General features: G+C 32.2%; 3 protein-coding genes across 3 annotated transcripts; 1 reads left to right on the top strand and 2 right to left on the bottom strand.

Moving 5' to 3' along the window:
• Nucleotides 1–1,487: 1,487 nt before the first annotated feature.
• HELRODRAFT_75027 (hypothetical protein) lies at nucleotides 1,488–8,705 on the bottom strand (the record flags this gene model as incomplete). The annotated part of the gene is made up of 6 exons (XM_009015324.1): nucleotides 1,488–1,565; nucleotides 2,406–2,544; nucleotides 3,231–3,322; nucleotides 4,553–4,622; nucleotides 5,666–5,719; nucleotides 8,572–8,705. 6 exons carry the CDS (start codon nucleotides 8,703–8,705, stop codon nucleotides 1,488–1,490), a joined length of 567 nt encoding a protein of 188 aa, XP_009013572.1.
• HELRODRAFT_74739 (hypothetical protein) lies at nucleotides 8,520–12,244 on the bottom strand (the record flags this gene model as incomplete). Its single annotated transcript, XM_009015323.1, has 5 exons — nucleotides 8,520–8,755; nucleotides 9,002–9,030; nucleotides 9,926–10,099; nucleotides 11,904–12,018; nucleotides 12,142–12,244. Coding segments are annotated over 5 exons (657 nt in total), but the record flags the coding sequence as incomplete, so codon positions are not given.
• Nucleotides 12,245–18,191: 5,947 nt separating this feature from the next.
• Nucleotides 18,192–20,211, top strand: HELRODRAFT_169525 (hypothetical protein; the record flags this gene model as incomplete). The annotated part of the gene is made up of 3 exons (XM_009015322.1): nucleotides 18,192–18,314; nucleotides 19,211–19,328; nucleotides 20,123–20,211. The coding sequence occupies 3 exons, from the start codon at nucleotides 18,192–18,194 to the stop codon at nucleotides 20,209–20,211; spliced, it is 330 nt and encodes a 109-aa protein (XP_009013570.1).
• Nucleotides 20,212–21,991: the final 1,780 nt, after the last annotated feature.

Genomic DNA, 21,991 nt, shown 5'->3' with positions numbered 1-21,991 from the left:
TGATTTTTTTCAAAATGATCTAACGTGTATTGCGTTTGAAACATTTGCTTATGCTTGGAACCGGTTTTGCATCAACTGCAGCAAATTTAAGATTAAAACAGCTAATGTTGTTTATCTGATTGTGTTGTATTAATAGGAAACATGGATTTTTTTTAAATGTTCTGTTCTACTTTAGTTGAAGAGTCAGATAGTAAATATTTTAAATTGAATTTATTTTTGATTATTTTTCCGTGCAATCTTTGGCTACCTGTTGACCCTGGCCACCTACCTCGTCTCATGTTAAACATCGGCAGAGTTTGCAAACAAGTTACGTCCATTTGTATGGCTGCCGTGATGATGTGATGCTGTATTTAAAAAGTTTGTTTTCTGAAAAAGAAAAACAGCATCAAGAAATTTATCATAAAAATTGCGACGATCTTAATAATAATAATTATAATAAAAACAAAATATAAATAACTGTACAGAGAAAAACGAGTTATATAACGAAGAGAAAGAAATATGTTAATTAATTCAATATAAATGCAAATAGTTCGCGAATGTATATTAAACTTATACATGCACAATGCTCGCATGTTGCGTGTGCTTCTCGATGATTCGGTAGTCATTTGCAATTATGCTAACGATTTTCATGAACTGCTATTGCGTCAGCGTCCAGGCGATTGCAATTATTGATAACATTGTTAATATCGTTATTATAGCGTTGCTGGTTGCCAATGATGATGCATATGTCTTCTTTATGTGGCTGGCTGCAGTAACCGGCTTTGTTAACCGAGCGTCGGACGAAGTTTTCACTAACGATTGCCTGTCTTCCGTTGTTGTTGTTGTTGCTGCTGCTGTTGTTGTTCGTGTTCATAGAGTTGTTTTTCGAGTTACATTTCCCGCAAACAGTTTGCTCCTTGAATTTTCTCACTCTTTCTAGCTGGAGTTTGAAACTTGGATGATGATAGTAATAATATTGTTGTTGTTGTTGAAATCCGATGTTGTGGCAATGAGATGACGTGTTCAATTTTTTGGCGTTGGATTTCATCGTCGTCATCGGTGACATCATCACAGCGGCTGTCTGTGATTGGTTGGTATTTGGGTTCCTCCAGCTAATGATGTGGTGAAGTCTCGTCTGACTCCTCCTTTGAACCCAACAATGGAACCACTTCCGTTTCAATTCCGACTGCACCTGGTCGAGTGCGTGGATGGATGGATGAATGGATGGATGGATAAATGGATGGATGGATGAATGGATGAATGGATGGATGGATAAATGGATGGATAGATGAAGATAGAATTGATGAATCTGACTTCACAAAAAGGAGATAAAGGAAAAATGTAGAGGGAGTTGGTGCATAAGGTCCAAGTTTTCATAGAAACGATAAAAGATACAAATACAAAAAGTACAAATACAAAACGATTGTTACGGTGCCATTATTATTACAAACACAACACGATTGTTACAATTATAACAAGATTGAATATGGTTATTATAACAATTAAACTTAAAATTTAAAAACATGAAAAATAACTCCTCCTACCTCGTCATTCATGAAGCAAAACAAGAAGGCTACTATCACACTCTGGAATTTTAAAAATAAACATCTGTAGTAATCAAAATTTATAAAAGGTTACTGATCTAGCAGAGCGTGGTTTCGATCCACGGACCTCTGGGTTATGGGCCCAGCACGCTTCCACTGCGCCACTCTGCTTGATGGCATGCAGTCTCTTGTTTCTGCTCATAAGCTCTGTTGTCTTAATCGATAGTGCAGATTTATAGATGTGCGCGTGTGATGGTATTTGGCGCCAACATCTGACCTTATTTATTACAATGCTTTTATTACCAAATTGTTGTTTTTACTTTTTTGTCAAGTATAATTAATAATCTGATTATTATTTGAGGTATTGGGTTATTTATCTATTGTTTCGATGATAAAAATTGAGAAAAAAAAACATAAAAATGTTTTATTAAGTTAACAACTTTAAAAATTCGAACAAACAACATATTTGTTTAATTTGATTGATGGTAAAACATGCCGAATGGATCGATAGATGATTGTATGCATGTACTCAACAAGTTGCACAAACATTTATCGTGTAGGTATATTTCAAATCTTAAGGCGAATCACTGCAATAATTCTTGTAATAATAAAATTTCAAAAACAGAATATGTTCATGATATTTTAAATGTTAATGGTTCTGTTATCATAAGGAAATTTTGTAGCTCTTTGGTTGATGCACTCAAAAAACTTTAAAATATTTTGTTATTATCATATATTTGACAGGGCGTTTAATCATTAATTTAATGTATCCTCTAATAAATTTAATGGAAGATTTGAATAACATCTGACAATAATAAATCCCTTTAATCATCTGATATTCAAATTAAAAATATAGGAAGAAAAAAAGATTTAGGTACAAACGTTGAATGAGCTGAATATGATCTCGAAATACAATCTGACGATCTCGAGAGTCATGTGAACGATTCGAGGGAGGAAGATGAAGGTGATGTTGGGAATTCCCAACATGGGGATCAAAAACAAGGTGGATTTCGCAAGTTTCCTGTTTGTAACGATGAAGATAATGGCGTGAGTTGAGATGGAAAGAATTGTAGGCAGCGATGAGGACGATGGTGATGTTGGTGATAATTGGTGATTAGGATGGAAAAGATGATAACAATGATGGTGATTACGATAACAGAAAAACGAAAAATAGACAGCCTCTTAAATGGATGGAGCAACAGTTTTGAGGTCAATGTTCGCTACGAACAAAGGTGAACAAACATACGAACAAACAAAAATTAAAACATGAGCACAGATGTTTAGGTAAAGAAAGAAGAGGTGTATATATAGGAGGGTGACAACATGAAAACATGTCGGGAAAAATTCGAAGTTTGATTTTTTTCCTACAAGTATTTTTACTCTAATCAAACTTATCGAACGAAGAAACTCAGAAAAATGTATTTTTTCTTTCCACAATAATTACAAGAACTGTCAATCAGATAAAAATAATCTGACAACAGCAAAATTAATCCACACACACACACACGCACACACACAACAACAACAACATTTTATATACGTTAATTAAATAATATATCGCACCATATGATTGAACATAAACTGCGAAACAACAAAAATTTACGACATCTTCATGTCAGCAACATCAACATCCAACAACTGCAACCAACGGCAACAACACAAAGCATGGAAAGGACAACAACATCGCAATAAAGGAAAACTACCAACATTTGTTTCCTCTTCTTTGCTTCTCTGGTTGTCGATGTTTTGAATTTGTAGAAGAGGACTCGAAGAATGGAGACAAAAAAGATGAAATTCATCTGGTGTTTATTTCATAGCATGCATGTGTGTTTGTTTGTTTGTGTGTGTGTTGTGTGTGTGCGGTGAAAAATAAGTTTGGTTTTGTTAGTGTTGTTGTTGTTGTTGTTGTTAGTGTAGTAATTGTCTTTGTTATTTATGTTATTGTTTTTGTTGTTGGTTCATTCGTTTTTTATTTACGTTACATCACATCGGCCGTGTCACACTCTTTTTCTTTCTAGACGCGAGTTGCGTTGGTACTTTTAAAAAAGCAGAATTTCGCTCTTTGTTGATTCACTCTTAATTTTTTTCAATACGTGCTACAGAAAACTTGCAATATTGCCAATAATAACACGTAAAGTGAGCCCACAAAGAATTTTATAACTGTCCATTTTTCAATATTTTTCATTTTCGCTTCCCTGCTTTATCACATAACGCTAGGGGCCCTATAAAAAATTGTCCCGCCGGTCGACTGTTTGACATCCGTGCGTCGCATAAAACACATGCAGGCAGCATAGTTCCAAGCAATCAAAGGCACATACACAACTGCACATACAACTGCCCATAAAACCACACATACACTACACATAAAACTGCACGTACAACTGCACATACAACTACATATACAACTGCACGTACAATTACACATACAACTACACATACAACTATACATACAACTACACATACAGCTACACATACAGCTGCAAATACAGCAACGCATACACCTTCACACACAACGGCACATATAAGTGATTCGCGCATTGTTTAATGGGAATACTAAAAAATATTGATTTTTTTTCTATTAAAATATTGCAATTGTAAGTCAGTGTAATTTTAATTACATTTGAATTGATGTAATAACCTAAAAAGTGTAAAGTATAAAAAATTTTGTCAACGTTTAAAACACCGATATACATTTATGTAATATTATACATACATCAATGATGACAATTGGAACGAGTATACAAAGTGGGCGAAAAGAATGCAGAATGTGAATCAAAATTTAACACTCGATTCGTAAAGATATGTTGCTTCACAATGGATTTTATTTTCTGATACTTTTTCCCGCTGAGAAACGTGCGTTGAATGGAATTAATGTAAAAAAGGCGTTGACCTAACAACTGCGGAATAATGGATCGTGATCATTCAAAGTTGAAGCCAACTTTTAAAAAGCTAATCACCTTCTAATTATAATTAACCCAATTAATTAAATTGTAAATTAATAATTTAATTAGAATATTAATGCGACTAACGATGACTGTGAATACAACGGGCACGTGTATAACCCAGTATGAAAGTGTTGTCGTCTCGATCCAACATCTGCTGTGCAATGTTTGTGCGTTAATATGTATGTATGTATGTGTGTGTGTGTGTGTGTGTGTGTGTGTTAGTCTGTGTGTTTATGTGTATATTTGCATGTGTGGGTTTATGCTTATGTGTTTGTTTGTGTGTGTCTATGTATGTATGTGTGTGGTGTGTGTGTGTTGTGTGTGTGAATGAATGTGGAAGTTAGAAATGTCTTTGTGTGTTTCATTAGAATGTGCGGCTTTGTGTGTTGTGTGTGCGTGTGTAACTTGATGAAAAAATAAAATCATTTGAAGAAATAAATAATATAATTTTATAATTATAGTTTTATAATTTTATTATATATATATAATTTTACAATTCTACGATAGCTTCATGGCATTCCCAGAAAATATAAAAATATCTCCAAAGAACTACAACGTCAACATCGTTTCGGTTGAAAGGAAGAACATTTTTACGATAGTAAATTTTTTTCTCAAAATTTAAAAGACAATTTTTTCAGTATAGTGAAAAATTGAAACAGCAAATTAGAGTCGGCGAAATAAATTGGCTCTCTGAAATGGGCACAATGATTGGAAATAAAAAAACCTCCAATGTGGTGGGTAAGTTGTAAAAATGGGTCCTTACACGATCCAGTCTCAATTCATTTTCTACTCTCCCTTCACATCAAAATGTTAAAATATATTTAAAAAACAAATAAACACAAAATAACAGAAAAATAAAAATACTTACATTTGAAATGTCTCTCATGTAAATAATAATGAATTATATTTTTTTTTTCGGGAAGGAGAGGGACATTTCAAATAAAGTGGGTTGTCAAATGATGAATAGACAGACACAATGGTACATATCAAACGAGCAAGTCATGCACAAGTCATGTTTTATTCAATTAATGCACCCTGATCTACTGACTGTCTAAGAGGATTATAAATCATTGTGTCCTTGAGTGTTTGTGTGTGTATATATATACGCATATGTATATACGTATATATGTGTGTGTATGTGTGTGTTGTGTGTGTGTGTGTGTGCCACTTGCCAAAGTTCAAATGCCATTTGAAAACTTAGAAAAGTATAAATGTTTGCACAAGAACAAACAAATGAATGCAGGTAAAATTCTTTAGAAAATAATGAATTACTGTTCAATTGTTGCTACCCATAGCTTTAAACATACATATACTATAATTTTCAAACATAGATAGAAAGACGCAAACATAGATGATTACGTAACAGATAGAAAAGGTTAGTTATATCCGGCATGTACCTAGATGATTTACAATGCAAGCCAATGTTATTTACTATGTACTACTTGGTAATCAGGTAATATAAATGTATGAAAAGAGTAAGTTTTAAATTTTTATTGGTAGGTACGTTGTGATTTATGTAGCAAACATATGATAAGCAATTGTTGGAGACATTATTTATGTGGTACACAATGCTTGCGAAGTATTCCAATGCATGAGACAATTGAATATGCAATGCACCATCATTTACGGTAGGGCTCGAATAAGTTGAAAATTTGTTTTAAAAGTTTTAAGTGCTGGGTTGATGATTGATGAAACATTAAATGTTTGAATTGTTTGGTCAAAATGAAGTCCATCAAACAGAGTATAAAATCCCATTTAACGTCAGTCAAGCAATGATGTGACACGAGCTGGGTGTCGGATGAAAAATATTCCATTCCGACTCCAGTAACAATCTCCGATTCTAACCGACTGCGAAACTCTGGACACCAGCCGAAACTAAAACTGCAAGAAGATTTTAAAGACCCAATACTAATTGCATCAAAATTTTGAAAAATATTTTTATTAGGTTGAATTTTTCAATGAGAAATAACAATTTCAGCAAACGAGCAAACTCTACGTCAAATACAGTCCACTACTTGAAACCTTGACTACTTTCTTAGGAAATGAAAATGTAAAACAAACCAATAAAAGAAAGTTTAGAATTTTAATCATTGAAAATAGATTTGCAACGGTTAAACGTGAATTGAGTGAAGATGGATATCTCTTCTGACGATCGATGCATTTTATATCCTACTACATTCAGAGCTCTTATGAATAAAATTTTATGGCCCAGTTCATTGCGCTTTCAGATTGATTGCCAAAAAAATTTTATTTGAAAGTTTAAGAAAACTTTAAAAAAATTGAATAAACGTTTTGTGAGCAAAACAAAAATGATGTTTATCATTATTACACAACAGAAATATCGCTTTTTAAAAAAGCTCAAATGAATGAAGACGACGTTTTAAGTTTGAAGATGTGTCACAAAACAAGCCACTGTACATTTATAGCAATAAAAACGTGCAAAAATAAAAGGTATGTGATTCAAAAATTAATTAAATAAATGGAAGTTTTAACGTTATAATTCCTAGAAAAAAGTTGGAACGTTGCAACATTAAGCTTATTTTTGGGGCATCTAATGACTGTAAAAAAGAAGCAGGAATTTTTATTCTGAATTGCTTCAATCAAAATGAGTTCTAAGAAAATTTGAGTGCATAAAGCGGAATGTATCGCAATAACATCTAATGACAACAAAAACAACATAAACCAACGCAAACAACAACATCCAATACAACCAACAAAATATACCAAAGCAAACGACAAATGATATAACACTTAGAATGAATATGATGCATACAAAGCATAACAACTACACACACACGTAACACGTCAACAGAATTGTCACAAAAAAAAACAAAAAAAAATGTTGAACATTTGCGAGTTTGCGAAAAAATTAAAAAAGTCAACAAACAGGAAAAAACTTTTTGTCGAGAAAACCAATAATCAAGTTTGTAGGACAAACGATTTCATTTTAAACAAAAAGTGAGATTTTTATATTTATACAAAGGCAGCATGTTTTGCAGGCTTTTTTCTAAAAATTGTTTGAAATGTTTTCAATAATTTTTTCACTCGTTGATCAGCAACCAATATGAAATCATTTGATTCATATTGAAGTCATCATGATTTTTATTATTCTTTAGAATGCAGGTTATTTAATACCTATAATTAAATTTTCGTGCCACGATGCACGTAAACATTAAGCAAGCACGGCATCATATGCGTATGATAGTCTTCGTATTTTGGACAGACAGTACTCGAACCATAGTCTCGCGTTATATCAGTGCGAGATATGGCACTTTACCAACTGAGCTAACACGTGACCAGGTTTAGAGTAACAACCAGATTTCTTATCAGGCAGGTATTCGTATTCATTATTTAAAATTGCGTTTAAATATGCAGATAATATAAATAACAAAAAATACTCCTACTCCTATTACTACTAATGATAATAATAAAAATAAAACTAATAATAACAGTAATATAATTATTATTATTATTATTATTTTATTATTATTATTATTATTATTATTATTATTACTATTAAGATACATACACATTTTTGATGTTGTAGTTGATGACAATCCAGGCTGCCAGTGGAGGCAGTGCAAAACCTGGCGGATGGAATGGAAACGTTGGTGAGGATGGGAACAACGGTTGGAACAAAATATTGATAATGCATGCAATAATTTTTAATTATGAAATAATTTCAGCAAAATGATGAATATGGTGATAAATTAATAATCATCAGTGGCGGTATTTCCATTAAATAACAGTAAAACTGAGTTTCTACACACGAAAAACACTGTTTTATGTAGGAAATTGACCAGAAATTAAGGTGTTATAAAAAATATAAAAGTCGTCAGCCTAACATTTTTGGCCCATCACATTTCAAAATTTGTAAGCATTTTCAAAGTTTCGACCTTCCCCTCAAAGTTGTCTCCGCCACTGATAATCATTAATGTATACTTTTCTCATGAATAAATGATAGAACGATTTTTTCAAATATTTATAAAAACAACACAAAACAATCCGTCCTGTACAGCCTAACATACGAAACATTTTTTTGTCGCAAAAGCTAAACTAGAAAAAATAAAAGAATAAATAAAATTAGAAAAAATTTAACAAACGCACCCCATCCAAACAGGAAATAGTACGTGATTGGATGAGTTTCAGTGAAAACATCCCGGTAAATGATGTTTCTGAGGTAGAGGCCCTCAAGAAAGACCCAAGCGTTGTTTGAAATGGCAAAATATGTGTGCATCGTTGTTAGCAATCTGCACAACCACACCTGGTCCGCACGGAGATAATAAACTAAAAATAAAATTTTGAACTACAATCATTTTATACGTTATGTTAAATTAAAACATACATTTATTTTTACCTTAGTCGCGAGAAATATGATTAGTGAACACTAAACAACAATTAGATTGTAGTTCATCTTTTGGCTTGTTGCTCAAGAACACCGAATGATGACCGTTGCAGAAACCGGATTGGATGATGTGAGGCGTTCCGATTTTTATTACTTTGTACTTTTCGTATAAGTTTTGCTTTCCTAACTTGTTCCTACGTGTGATGTCTCATGTATGCTTGCTTATGTGCCTATGTTCGCCTTGTTTGATTGTCGAATGCTCATAAGCGCTGTTTAAAACTTTATGAAAATTTCACTATATGACTAAATGATTAAACAACCAAGCGGAAATGGATGGATAGATTTATAAAAGCACACATACGTACACACACGCACATACATGTGCTTACTCACGTACACACACACACACACACACACACACACACACACACACACACACACACACAAACACGAGTACACAGGAACGCTTAACGTTCGAAGAACGCATCAGTGCAAGGTGGAGATTTGTGGTCTCTAAAAATAAAACAAATCTCTTGCTCAATTCGAGTTCAAATTTAAGTTTGTTCATTCATTGGAACGAACGTTTTTTTAAATTACTGTTATTAGCAAAACTAATCACCTACTGCCTTAAAGTGTATTTTAAAAGCTGATGATGAACTTTCATGATATCCATCCAAGTACGCTCACTCAAATATATTTTTCTTTTAAAAATAAAAATCAATCAAAGGTGACAAATAGACCAATTAATTATTTTAAAACATAACCGCAGTTTAAAAAATGCTTATCTAAGAATGTGTTTTAGTTTGTCCAAATAAAACAATGTTGACCACAATTTTATTAATTATTTCTTTTTAAATTTTGTCAAAATTCAAAACAAATTACGTCAAAAATGTAGTTGGAGACTGCTGGCAACATAAGGACATGCACGTAAGAATTTTTAACTGAACCTAACGAACAACGCTACAAAATTACGATAAAGTAAAATAAGTTTGATTGAAGAAATGTTGAATTGAAGGGCAACAAACACACGAACGTAGCTCTTTTTGATTCTCAAGGTTTTCTTGATGGGATTGGTGACTCCGTACTCTGCTATTGGCGATGCCCCATTCAACATGCTCAAAGTGGCCCTCAGTATGAAGGAGACGAACAAGTTTATGTGGATGGAGTTTCTTGGACAGTGTAGTTTCCTGGTAAGTTTGTTGAGTTTTGAGTTGAGAAGAATTAGAAATAACTGAATGGGTTCTAAGCTGACGATATCAAGAGCATTTTTAATGACTTGTACGTTGCTGTCCATATTTACCTACCATACTTTGTTTGACTTTTCGACGTTTCCTTCACATTTTGTGATATTAATCATTTTATGATCATATAAATTGCAAACAAAACCTTTATTCAATTTTATTAATAAATCAACATTTATTTGTTAACGTAAATTCAAAATATTAGCCTACCATCGCGGCAATAAAAATTGGTACCAAAAATATGCGAGGAAACTTTTGATCCGTAGTAGAAACTTCACATTATTACTGCATCAATTAAAAAAACCATTAGCAGATCAATTTCTTCAAGCGCCAATTGCAAGAGGCATGAAGCAGCTTTTTATCGCAATTTCGATGATTCCATAATTACCTCTTTATTGTTTAATATAAAAAAAAAATTCAAATGAAAAAGAAATAAAAATCTCAAGATTCTTTGGTTTACGATAAACTAATTGCTCGTAAACATCGCTAATGATTGTGATCAGCGGCAGTGTTTTGTGTCGTGTGTCCTGTCGTGTGTTGTGCTGTGTTGTGTAATGGGCTGTGTTGTTGTGTGTGTGTGTGTTGTGTGTGTGTGTGTGTGTCGTGTACTGTGTCTTGTCCTTTCATATATTGTTTCACCATGTTCATCGGCCGTTTGTCCTATGGTGTGTGTGTACTTTCTGTGCATACATGATACGCAACGCACGGTATGTTCCTCAATGAAAAAATAATAAAATTGGTTATAAATCCACATGGTCAAATATTAGTATCGCTTTTAAAATGTCTTAGCAATTCATCCAATCATTTATTTTATTTATTTATTTTAACATTTCATTGCAAAGTTCAGAACAGGAATTAAAGATTTTAAGAATTGGTACATACACGTCGCGGAGTTTGTCAGACTCACCAATGCTCACTCATCAAGGCTGCTGAACGTAAAGACATGCACTTTTACAGCAAAAGTTTGAAATTTATTTATGAAGATCTCTAAGAATAATATTGCTCCAGAATTGTAAGAATATTTAAAAAATAAATTGAGATGTATCAGATTTATAGCTGTAAAATTTTCAAATTTTATTATCTAACATCCTGCCTGTGCAAATGTACGTGCATGGTAAAATTTGCGGCACTGAGGCGCAAGATTGTAGTGAAAACAATAAAAATTGGTGTTGCAAAACATTTATTCCAAGAGCAACTTTTTAACGATATCTCGACAATATCAAAAGTTGAAAGTTTTAACGTACGACTCAATCGTGATAACAGTTGATACAGAAACGACAACAACATCTACGCTATGCTGCCAACAGTTCAAATACGTATATGTATGCATATATGTTTTCGCGTAATTGAGAGTGGGTTTTTACAAAAAGATCAAAATAAAATAATTACAGATGGATTTAACCTGAAGGAGAGCATAATGCTGACAGCAAATCCAAGTACTATGTCTGTCAAAACATTTCCGACCAGCGCTATTATCCTGTTGTTTCGTAGATGCATCTGTTGTTGTTGTTGTGTGTGTGTTTGTGTCCATTTGTGTGTGCGTACATGTATGCAGAAAAATTAATGTATGTGTGTCAGTGTGCTTCTGAAATTTTTATGACATGTTCAGTTTTATATTATCTATTTTTTGAATATCGGACACTTTGCCCTTTTCTAGATGATTTAGGCCTACATGCTAGACTAGATGACTTGCCCAACCCTAATTTACCGGCACATAGACGTTTCGCTTTTGCCCATAAAATTTGTAATTTATTTTTTGCCATGTTTTGATTGTTGTTATAATCTTATTAAACGGGTCCCATTTTTGGTAAAAATTAATTTTTGAAATTCAAATAAGCTAACTATGAACTGTTCATCAACTTTGTCAAGTTCAATGGAACAATCATTGTAGTTGGTCCAAGAGAGGTTTGTCATGGGACTGATGAACCAGCTGCCCGTCTCCAAGCATCTTCTCACTGCCACACCTACAAACACGCAATTATTTACTTTGAATTTTGCTGAATCATAATAATTACATCTCATAACAGCTCCACAAAATCGAAAAATAATTAAACTTATTTTAATATAAAAATGTACTTGACTGAAACCTCCTCTCCTGAACGCAATAATATAATCAGGACATCGCTGTGAGACTTGGGTCCCGGGTTGGGCAGAGGGCCAACACATCACCCCATCCCATACCGCTGGACATTCTGTTGCGCTGGAATTTTCTGTTTATGTGAATTTATATTTGAAATGCATTATTAACTTGTATTATAGTCAATTATTGATAAAATCCTATCCGCCAACTAAATTTTGTGGATAAAATTTTATGTTAATTTAAACATTAAAAACACGTGCCACGTTGTTTAACCATTAAATTTTATAAAAAAATTTAAAATGTTTTTAAAAATTAAATGTCACAGAAACCATTTTTGTGAACATGTTTCAATATCGGAAGAATTGTTAATTTTATAAAATGTTTGGCGCTATAAAATTAATTATCTCTATGTTCCGGCAGCCAAACATCAGTACGTTCTTTCCTCTACTGATCGACGTGCTGTTCTTTCGGCGTGTTATTTTTTAGTATAAATGTTATTAATTATTTTTATTTCATGATTTTTATATGCTAAATCTCGGTTTAAATTTTTTTAATCTGATTGCTATTAACGTTTTAATTTCTGTAAAGAAATGTTAGAAATTGCTTAATCAAGCCGTCCGGCTTATTTGTTTATTTTTTATGTTTATTTTATTTTGTATATTATATTTATTATGCACTTTTCTTAATTATATAATATTTAATATTAATAATTTAATTAATATTTTAATTTGATTAAATATTAAGTAACTCAAACTTAAAAATTTTCAACTACTAAATGATCATGAGTATAAAAAAAAATTTCTTTTTAATTTAAATAAATTTTTTAAACATTACTTCACCCCATTTTTTATTTTTATTTATTTCAATATTTTTCATATTCTAAGACTTCGTTTTTAGCATAGCCAATTAAAAAGTATACCAAGGTTTAGACTCTGGGCCTTAAAATCTCTTGTAGGTTTTATTATATCCATTTTGAAAAATGACTGGTCTTTTATTTTATATAATTGTGGCATGTTAAATGATGATTTTGTATAGATAGGGACAAATGAATTACAATGAATAGAATTCTATACACTGATACATGCCTTTTAAAGAAAATTTTTTTTAAAAGTTTATATAAATTTTAATAAACTTATAAAAGTTATTTAATCAACTCAGAAGTGATGAAACAATTCTGCCATATTATATTGATGTAAATCATTTACATGATTATACACCTTACCGTTCCATTTATTCTGATCTGAGATTGAAATTTGGTACATTCTTTATTCCCTGGTTGTCTAATTTTTGGCATAATTTTAAGGCTAAACCGTATATATATATATATCTTTTTTGATAAAACTCTGGAATCAGTTTTTAAAATTTAAATTGCTTTTTTATGTATACACAGTGATGGCTGAAGAGTGAGTGTGACAAAATGATGGCTTGAATGGTAAATTCATTTAAAATCTCTTCGCTTGCAATTGTAACGTGTTGGAAATAGCTAGCTGGTGGTTTCTGTGAGATTTAGTAAGTTTGTTATCGTCTCACATTAACTGTCCGTTGGTGAATTTCTGAATCTCACCATTATTCCTAGTTGGATGGGAGGGTACAATGATTTTTTAAAGTAGCTTTTGCAAAAGTCTTTGAAAAGTTTGAAGCAACAAATGTCTCAGGTAAATTTTAAATCTGCTATGCATCATAAATTGGTTGAATAAATATTGGTAAAGGAAACTGCAGAGTCACTTTGAATCATGTTTTCATCTTAACTGATGCAAATCACCTTCTATATGCAGATGACACTAACATCTTCTTCCCAACTAAAGACCCATTGAAAGAAGTAGAATACATCAATAACAGTCTTCAAAATATATCAACCTGGTTTATCAAAAATAAATTAATAGTAAATTATTCTAAATGTAATTACATTATTTTTGGTCCGAAAATTTTAACAAATATTATACCTAACCTAGACATAAAAATGAACAATATTTCTATTCCTCGCTCAACCAGCACAAAATTCCTTGGAGTAACAATCAAGGACAATCTTTCTTGGGATATTCACATAGGTACTATGTCTAAAAGAATATGCAAAACCCTAGGAGTTATAAGCAAAATTAAAAATAAATTAAATAAACCTACTCTAATTGACCTGTATTATTCGTTAATCTTTCCTCACCTCATCTACTGCAACGTAATTTGGGGAAACAGTCCTGACATTCATCTAAAACAGTTAACAAAATGCCAAAACCGATTCATCAGAATATTTAAAAATCTTCATCCTCATTGTCACACAAGTGAATATTATCTCGAGATGAAAATACTCAACATCAAAAACTTGTTCATCTACCACGTTGCAACATTCATTTTTAGATTTCTACGTCAGCAATTGCCGGCATTTTTTAGAAACTTTTTCACTTTTGGAACTTCCATTCAAGCAAGAACTACACGCCACTTTTCTATGCTCCACCAGCCAGAATTAAAGTACTCTGCATGAGTTTGAAACATACCGGCCCAGGATTATGGGAGACGATTCCACAAGAAATTAGAGATTGTAACACTTTGCATCTTTTTAAAAATAAACTGAAAAATTTTTTAATTACGAAAAGTTCTGTTTTTCAAGGATAATAATGTATATGTATATATATGTATATAAGTGTGTACATATTTCATTAACATTGATACATTTTCTCCTATTGACAATTTTATTTTATCATTGAGAAGCAATTTTGAGCTGCACGGTGGCCGAGCCCACAAGAATTAATTTTCTTTTTTTGGTCTCCGAATCATTCATGCTTTTGTTTTGTTTGATTGAATAAAAGTGATTCGATTTGATTTTTATTGCATATGGTAATAAAATTTAGGCATAAGTTTTGTTTCAATAATTTAAATCACTAATTTTTTTGCCAAATGATAATCCACTTAGGTATAAGTTATCAATATGTTGCTCAGATGATTACAGCATTGGTCCTATAACCAATTGCTTCAAATTTTTGACTGACTCATCTGCATTCCACCTCTGACAGTGGTTTCAGATACAATTTATGTTTTCATATTTTTGAACATATTAATTTGTTTGGTCATACTGTCAAGCATTGGTTGAATGATTGACAAGATTAGACGTGGCAGTTAATTATCAAAATAAAATCTAGTCATCAGAAAAAATGTACATAATTTCAGTCTTATGGGACAATGGATAGTTCTGCTAAACAATTTGTGCTGTATAGACAAACACATGAAGCTAATATTTGTTAACATATAGCTATTGATATCATTAATATTAATTTAAAGATGATAATAAATTTACCTTTTCTGTAATTTCCTGAAATGTTTTTGTAGCAGTCTGTTTCGTGTTTCTTTATGAGCAGTAGTTCATCTGTTTGTGAGACCTTTCCCTGCGGTGAAAATTAATTAAGTACCTTTTTAATGTGTTATCGTATTCGGTTTTCGCGGCCAGGGGATTTATTTATGTTTGTAGTTGGGGTTTACATCATGTATATATATTTAAAGAAGATTTTTATAACGGTGAATATATTCTCAACGGCAAGTGCGTTTATATGAAACATCACACTTGATTCCAGATTTATCTAAAAATACAACCCCGAAAAAGTTCTAGCAAAGGTTTTCCAACTTGTCAGCCAAGGAGGATGATTTCAGTCTTTTTGATGAAATAACATTCTCAAACGATTCAACGGTATGTCTGAAACGTTTTCTGGTGATAAAGACACCACAATTCGCTTAGTAGTTTTCCATATTTATAGTATGCATGCATATTTGCTTGGATAAAGGCAATGTAGAAATGTATTTTCAGGTTTATAAAAAACATGACATTTCATTTGAGACAAGATTGCGATATCGTATTGAATCGTATCGTTTCAAAATAACGATACGAAGATGCTTACTGATTTGTTAAAGATTTACGTTTTACTTAGAATCACGTTATCCAATAACATTAAAAAAAATTTAATTATTATTTTAAATTGCCAGGGGCCAAGCCCGTGCCTCTTAAAATAATTATAAAATTTAAAAAATGTTTTTAGATGACTTGATTCTACGTTAAACGTTATAAAGCAGAACAGTAATTCATGATATTCTTATTGGCACTCGCAACGGTAGGGCGAAGTGTTGTCCAATTTAAACTGCCCAGATGGTGCCTGCTGGAATATTCTGTTTCCCTGTCTGGTGAAGACAACTGCTCTGTGATTACGTTATGTATGAGTTATGTATCTATCAGTTATGTATGGGGTGGGGGTAAGGAAGTGACTTCGCTCTTAACGTTTAAACTTATTTAGAGAAACGTTAATTTCGTGTAGCAGTTAACTTGCCAAGTTTGATATTGTTAAAATAGTGTTTTGTTGATTAAAAAAAAATCAATTGTTTTTAAAAACAAATGAAAACAATCCGTTTTTATCTCGCAAAGAGAAGGGCGCAAATAAAAAGATGGAGTAGTTTCGATTAAAATGTAGTTTCGATTAAAATTTGGTTATCTCGTGTGCCAGCATTCCTTACAATAACCTTGCTTGAGTCATCAATTTTGAAAGTGAATGACTCCGCTAGGCAAACATGTTTTTTGCGTTAATTCGATTGTATGATGAGTGTTTCTATAAAAGTTGTACGACTGAGATGATGATTTTCTATCTATCTGTTCTGTAATTATTTTCTCTTCGTTTGCTTAAATATATTTTTAGATCAACCTGTCTATAGAAACGTTTTATGATTGATTAATTGAATGTTTTTCGAAAGGTTAGCACGAAACAGGAAAATATAATCACTAGTGTGTTTATAAATTGTTAACAACACAATAGACACAAATACTTTGTCATTTTAAACTGCAAAAGCAAAACTCAATCAAGTCCGATTAAAAAATGAAGAAAAAGAAATCAGAAAGTAAAAATAAAACAGATGGATGTGATGGAAGTTCTTGTATAACGATATCAATGATATTTTGTTATGGTGTTCGTGTTGCCTGCACGTACACATGTAGTCAAGTGTGGCCACAAATTTTGCATGTAAAACTTTATCCCTGCGTTACATCATTTGTTATATTATATGTAAATGTATATATAAAAACCTTTTCCCAAAAACGGATTGATCATATGTGCCTAACTGTAAAAGAAGTGGAAATATAGGAGGGAAGAGTGTGGATGGGACAGGTCAATAATAAGAAAATTATGCGCTTTAAGGGTACTCTTTTAGTTTATCTTTGTCGAATATCATGTCATTTATGTTTATCTAAAAGCGGATCAAATTTCATGCACGTTTTTAGTTTCCGGACTGAAAAAACTGTTTTTGGACCTCGAAAGTAAAATTTAGGTGATCACATTTTTTCTTTTTATTTTACATTAATTTTGTTTTTTTAAATACAGTTTGCTATTATTAATTTTATTGTTTATTTAGCGATTCTTCTCGTATAATATTGTCACTTAAACAATGACAATAAAAAAGTTAATAGAACTTTTATAACCTAAACCTCAGTTGGGGATGCTTGAGACAATCATTTAAAGGGTTGAATGAGACATCTCAATCAACCCTGAATAATTAATTATTATGTGTTCTTTATAACTCTTTACCTTTTAGTTATATAATCAGTAAATATAAATTTAGGTTGGTTTGTATTAATTTATCTGATAAATTAATTGAATAAAACATAAATTATTTATGTTTTTTTTTATTTATTTTTATTAGCATTATTTAATTTATTATATTTATTTTGGAAGACATGCCACGAACTCATATTCGAAAAACAGAAAGAGGGAAGTATAGTTTGGAAATTGTACGCAAAGCTGTTCTAATGGTAAAAAATGGAGAAGGGTTGAGAAAAGTGGCCTAACAGTTCTTGATGAGATCGCTACAATATTTAAACCTGAAGACATCAGGCCATTTCCAGTTGCTCCACCTAGGAAACTGAAAGGTAAACACCCCAGGCAAGGTAAAACGAGGATTTTAACAGAAACTCCAATTAAAAATGAAATTTTTCAAAGACAAGAAAAAAGAAGACAAAAAACAGAAAAAAAGTAAAATGTGAAAAGAAAAGTCGCAGGCGATTGAAATTTTCAAGCAATTCTGGCAACAAAAATAATGGTGATGATGATGATGCCCTGTGTCTTTATTGTTGCTCTTCATGGTCTTCTTCTACAAATGGTAAAAGCTGGATTAAATGCCAGGGAAAATGTAAAGAATGGGCACATACTGCTTGTGCTGGTATTTCAAAGACAGAACAAAATTTTGTTTGTGAAAAGTGCAATTTGAAATAAATATTTTGTCGAAACTTTATTTTTTTCAAATTAATTTTATTTGATTTTGGTGAAATTTAATAACAATTTATCCTATACTATTTTCTAAATAATATGTCATAAAATAATGTTTTCTTGCTAATAACTTCTGCAAGCCATAAAACAAAAGCAAGGGATATTAACTTTTGAAATATCAATGAGTTAAATGGTGTCTCAAGCATGACTCCTGCTGTCTCAACCAGTACAGTAGCAGGGATGGTTGAGACATTTAGGTACCTGTAAAACTTTTGAAACTGTCTTCTAGAATGACTCACAATGTTGCATGAGGTTATAAAATCTTATTCAGTAGACCCAGCTCTAACTGAAATGCTAAAAAGGTGTTTAATGATGAAGGGCATTACATTTTGTTTAGGTTTGGACGGAAAGTGTCTCAATCATCCCCACTCTCCCCTACACCCGGACTTCCTAGTCGTCGCCATAACCGGTATCATTTCCAGCACGCCAATGTCATTATTCATCAACGTCATCATCTTATATCACTAATTAAATTGAGTACATTAATTAATAACTACACTAATTAGAAGTTGTATATGACGAAGGGAAAGAGGTTGATGGATGTTGAAGATTGTTGAATGTTGAATGTTACGGTGTCACATTATTGGAAAGGGTTGTTAATAAATTTTTACATTCTAGTAATCTTGAAAAGATAGTTAAATATTCAAATATCCTGTAAATTTCTGAATTGATTTCTACGCCTTATCTATATTATAGAAATTTGAACTTCTTCACTTTTACGAATACAGACATGAACAACCACTTTTGCATAATATACCATATACAACAACAACAACAACACACGTTTAGACGACATTTTCCCCGAGATCGGGGGTTGCCGTTTGGCTACCCATGATGAAACCGAAATACCCCTCGCGCATCCTCTTCTGCCGGATACTGAGGGCCATTGTCACTTCTGTCATCATAAGTAATTTATTTGGCTAATTTTTACGCAGGACGCCCTTTCTTACGCGACCACAGTTATAAGCGGTGGGCCTAGCCTTTGATGATCCAACATCACTCACAAGGCAGTGAGGGTCAGTTTAATGTCATAACCAGGACAAATAATATACCATATACTATATTTCTATTATATACTATATAGTATATAATATACCATATACTATATTACTCTATTGAGAGTAATGCATAAAATTGCAGACGCACGCACACATCAGCACACGCTAACACTTTCGTGTGAAAAAATTTAATTTGAGAAGGTCACAAACTTGCATCTTCGTGATTGACGCCAAAAAATTGTGATCTTATGATTGGATGTTTGGTCGTTTCTTGAATATATGCGTTTGCTTATACATGTTTGTAAATATTTATGTAAGTGCATACTGTATACTATATATTTACCTATGTGTGTGTGTGTGTGTGTGTGTGTATGTGTGTGTGTGTGTGTGTGTGTGTTTTAATTTGTCACCATCAATTTGATGTGACACGCAAATACGAAAATAGAAATACGCAGGTATTTGAGCATACGTTTGTATAAAAATAAACGTGCAATTAGACAAGCATCCAAGACGTAGACAGAAGAGTTTAAGAACCGTATTAGCAACTCATAATTAACGACTCTGGGGTAAAGTTACAAATCTCTGAACAAACACGTTGCGTGAAGTCACGTATGGCACGCATTTAGAAACGAGAGGTCGTTCTTATCGTTTGCTTTCTTCGGCCCATTTGAACGTTCGAAAAACTTTTTAAACTGCTCAACAGACAAGAATTCAAAGTGTTTTATGGTATTTTTAACAAATGAAACTTTGAAACTATCACTAAACAAGGCCGACGGGGAGGGAGGCCTCTGAGCAACAAAGGCCCTTAATTATATTTATATTTGTAATATTATATTGAATTAATATTTTGATTTTCAGAAACGTTGGCAACTGTTCTTTTTTATTATCCCACATTTTCTAAACAATTTCTGTATAAAAAACAAATGTTTTGCAACAATTAAAGCAGTTTAAGTTACACTACCCCTCACCCACACTGCTTTAAATTTGGCCCGGCACAATGATGTTAATTTTACAACAACCATTCTAAAATACTTATAAAAAACTTTCTGCCCACGGATGTCCAATGTCAAAGAGTCAGTCAAACGCTCAATGTTGAATAATATTCAGTGTTTAAATCATCAATTAAAATTAAAATATAAAGTTTTGTTACTCATAATGGCGTCGTAAATTGACCTGCCAAACATTGATTACTTTTCACGGGTTGAATAGTCTCCTTAAATAAAACGCAAGTAATGTAGGTCGCAGGCAATCAATGCGTGCCGTGAATTAAATATATGCAAAAAAAAATTTTATTTATTTTGGTGATGTAGGTAGCTATGAACTCTGTCGAAAAATTATTTTTAAAATAATGAAATGTCAATCAATTGTCATGGTGTCATGAACAAGTGGTGCTTATAAAGTTGATCTGATACAAAAAATAATATCTGCCTTTTAATGTATTATAAATTTATTAAAAAAACCCTTAACAAATTTAAAATTAAAAAAATTAAATTAAATAAAAATATAATATATCGATATGTATTTTCTGAAATCGAATATTAGATTAAAACTGTTGAAATGCTGTTTGTTTAAAATAATTATAACATTGGATTGCGCCAGTGCAATGGCATAAACCTCCTCGACGGGCCTCCTCCTAATCCCACTGAAGTCTTCATTGTCAGAGTTAGTTTGCTAAGCTCTGTCTGTTGTTGAGTGCTCTCGTTAGAAGACACACGCTCAGTTCAATGTTCAAATCATTCAACTTAATGTGGCTACACCGCGTTTTAATTCTCAAACATTTTTTTATTCTTAAATATAATGAAGGGTGAATGATGACTACTTGTGCTTTAAGTATCGTTAAATAAAACAAACGAACAAAATAAAATAGACGAGCAGATTTTAATTTGTGAACGGATATCGCAAATTGAATGCTTTTACTTTTCCTCGCGATTCAATTTTTACAACAAACTTTTTCAAACGTTTGTTTTACATCTAGATGTTTAAATTGTTTAAAAAGTGTTCTAGAATCCAGTTGGAATAAATAATTATAACATCCGGGTTAATTGACAGTCCCATACGTATGGCTGCAGGAACAGGAAGCAATGAAATCCCACTTACATCTTGAACATAATCTACTGCCCAGTGAAGCATGTAACACAAAGTTGGCACATGTAATGTAACAAACACATTCCAACAGTGCAGTGCTAATAACAGTGCAGCAAGACAAGAACATGAGAACAAGAGAACAACAACAACACACACACACACACACACACACACACACACACACACACACACACACACACACACACACACATACACACACACACACACACGGTAGTTAGTTAAATAACTGTGAGTTCAACAACATCCGAACATATATTTTTTTGTCTCGTCCTTGAACAGGATAAAAATAACACCGCGCACAAACCACAATTGCGTTGTTGCCGGTTACCGTATTGGTTCATTTTTTTTTTATACAAGTTACGCAACCTCCAGATTGCTTTTTGTAATGTTATTGTTTGCTGCAAGCATTTGTGAATAATAAAACAACAAATGTTTGAAAATACAAAAAATTTATAGCACAATATGT

This window comes from Helobdella robusta (assembly GCF_000326865.2).
Source record: "Helobdella robusta unplaced genomic scaffold HELROscaffold_15, whole genome shotgun sequence".
Classification (NCBI taxonomy): Eukaryota; Metazoa; Annelida; class Clitellata; order Rhynchobdellida; family Glossiphoniidae; genus Helobdella; species Helobdella robusta.
This window is presented reverse-complemented; position numbering and strand designations above follow the sequence as displayed.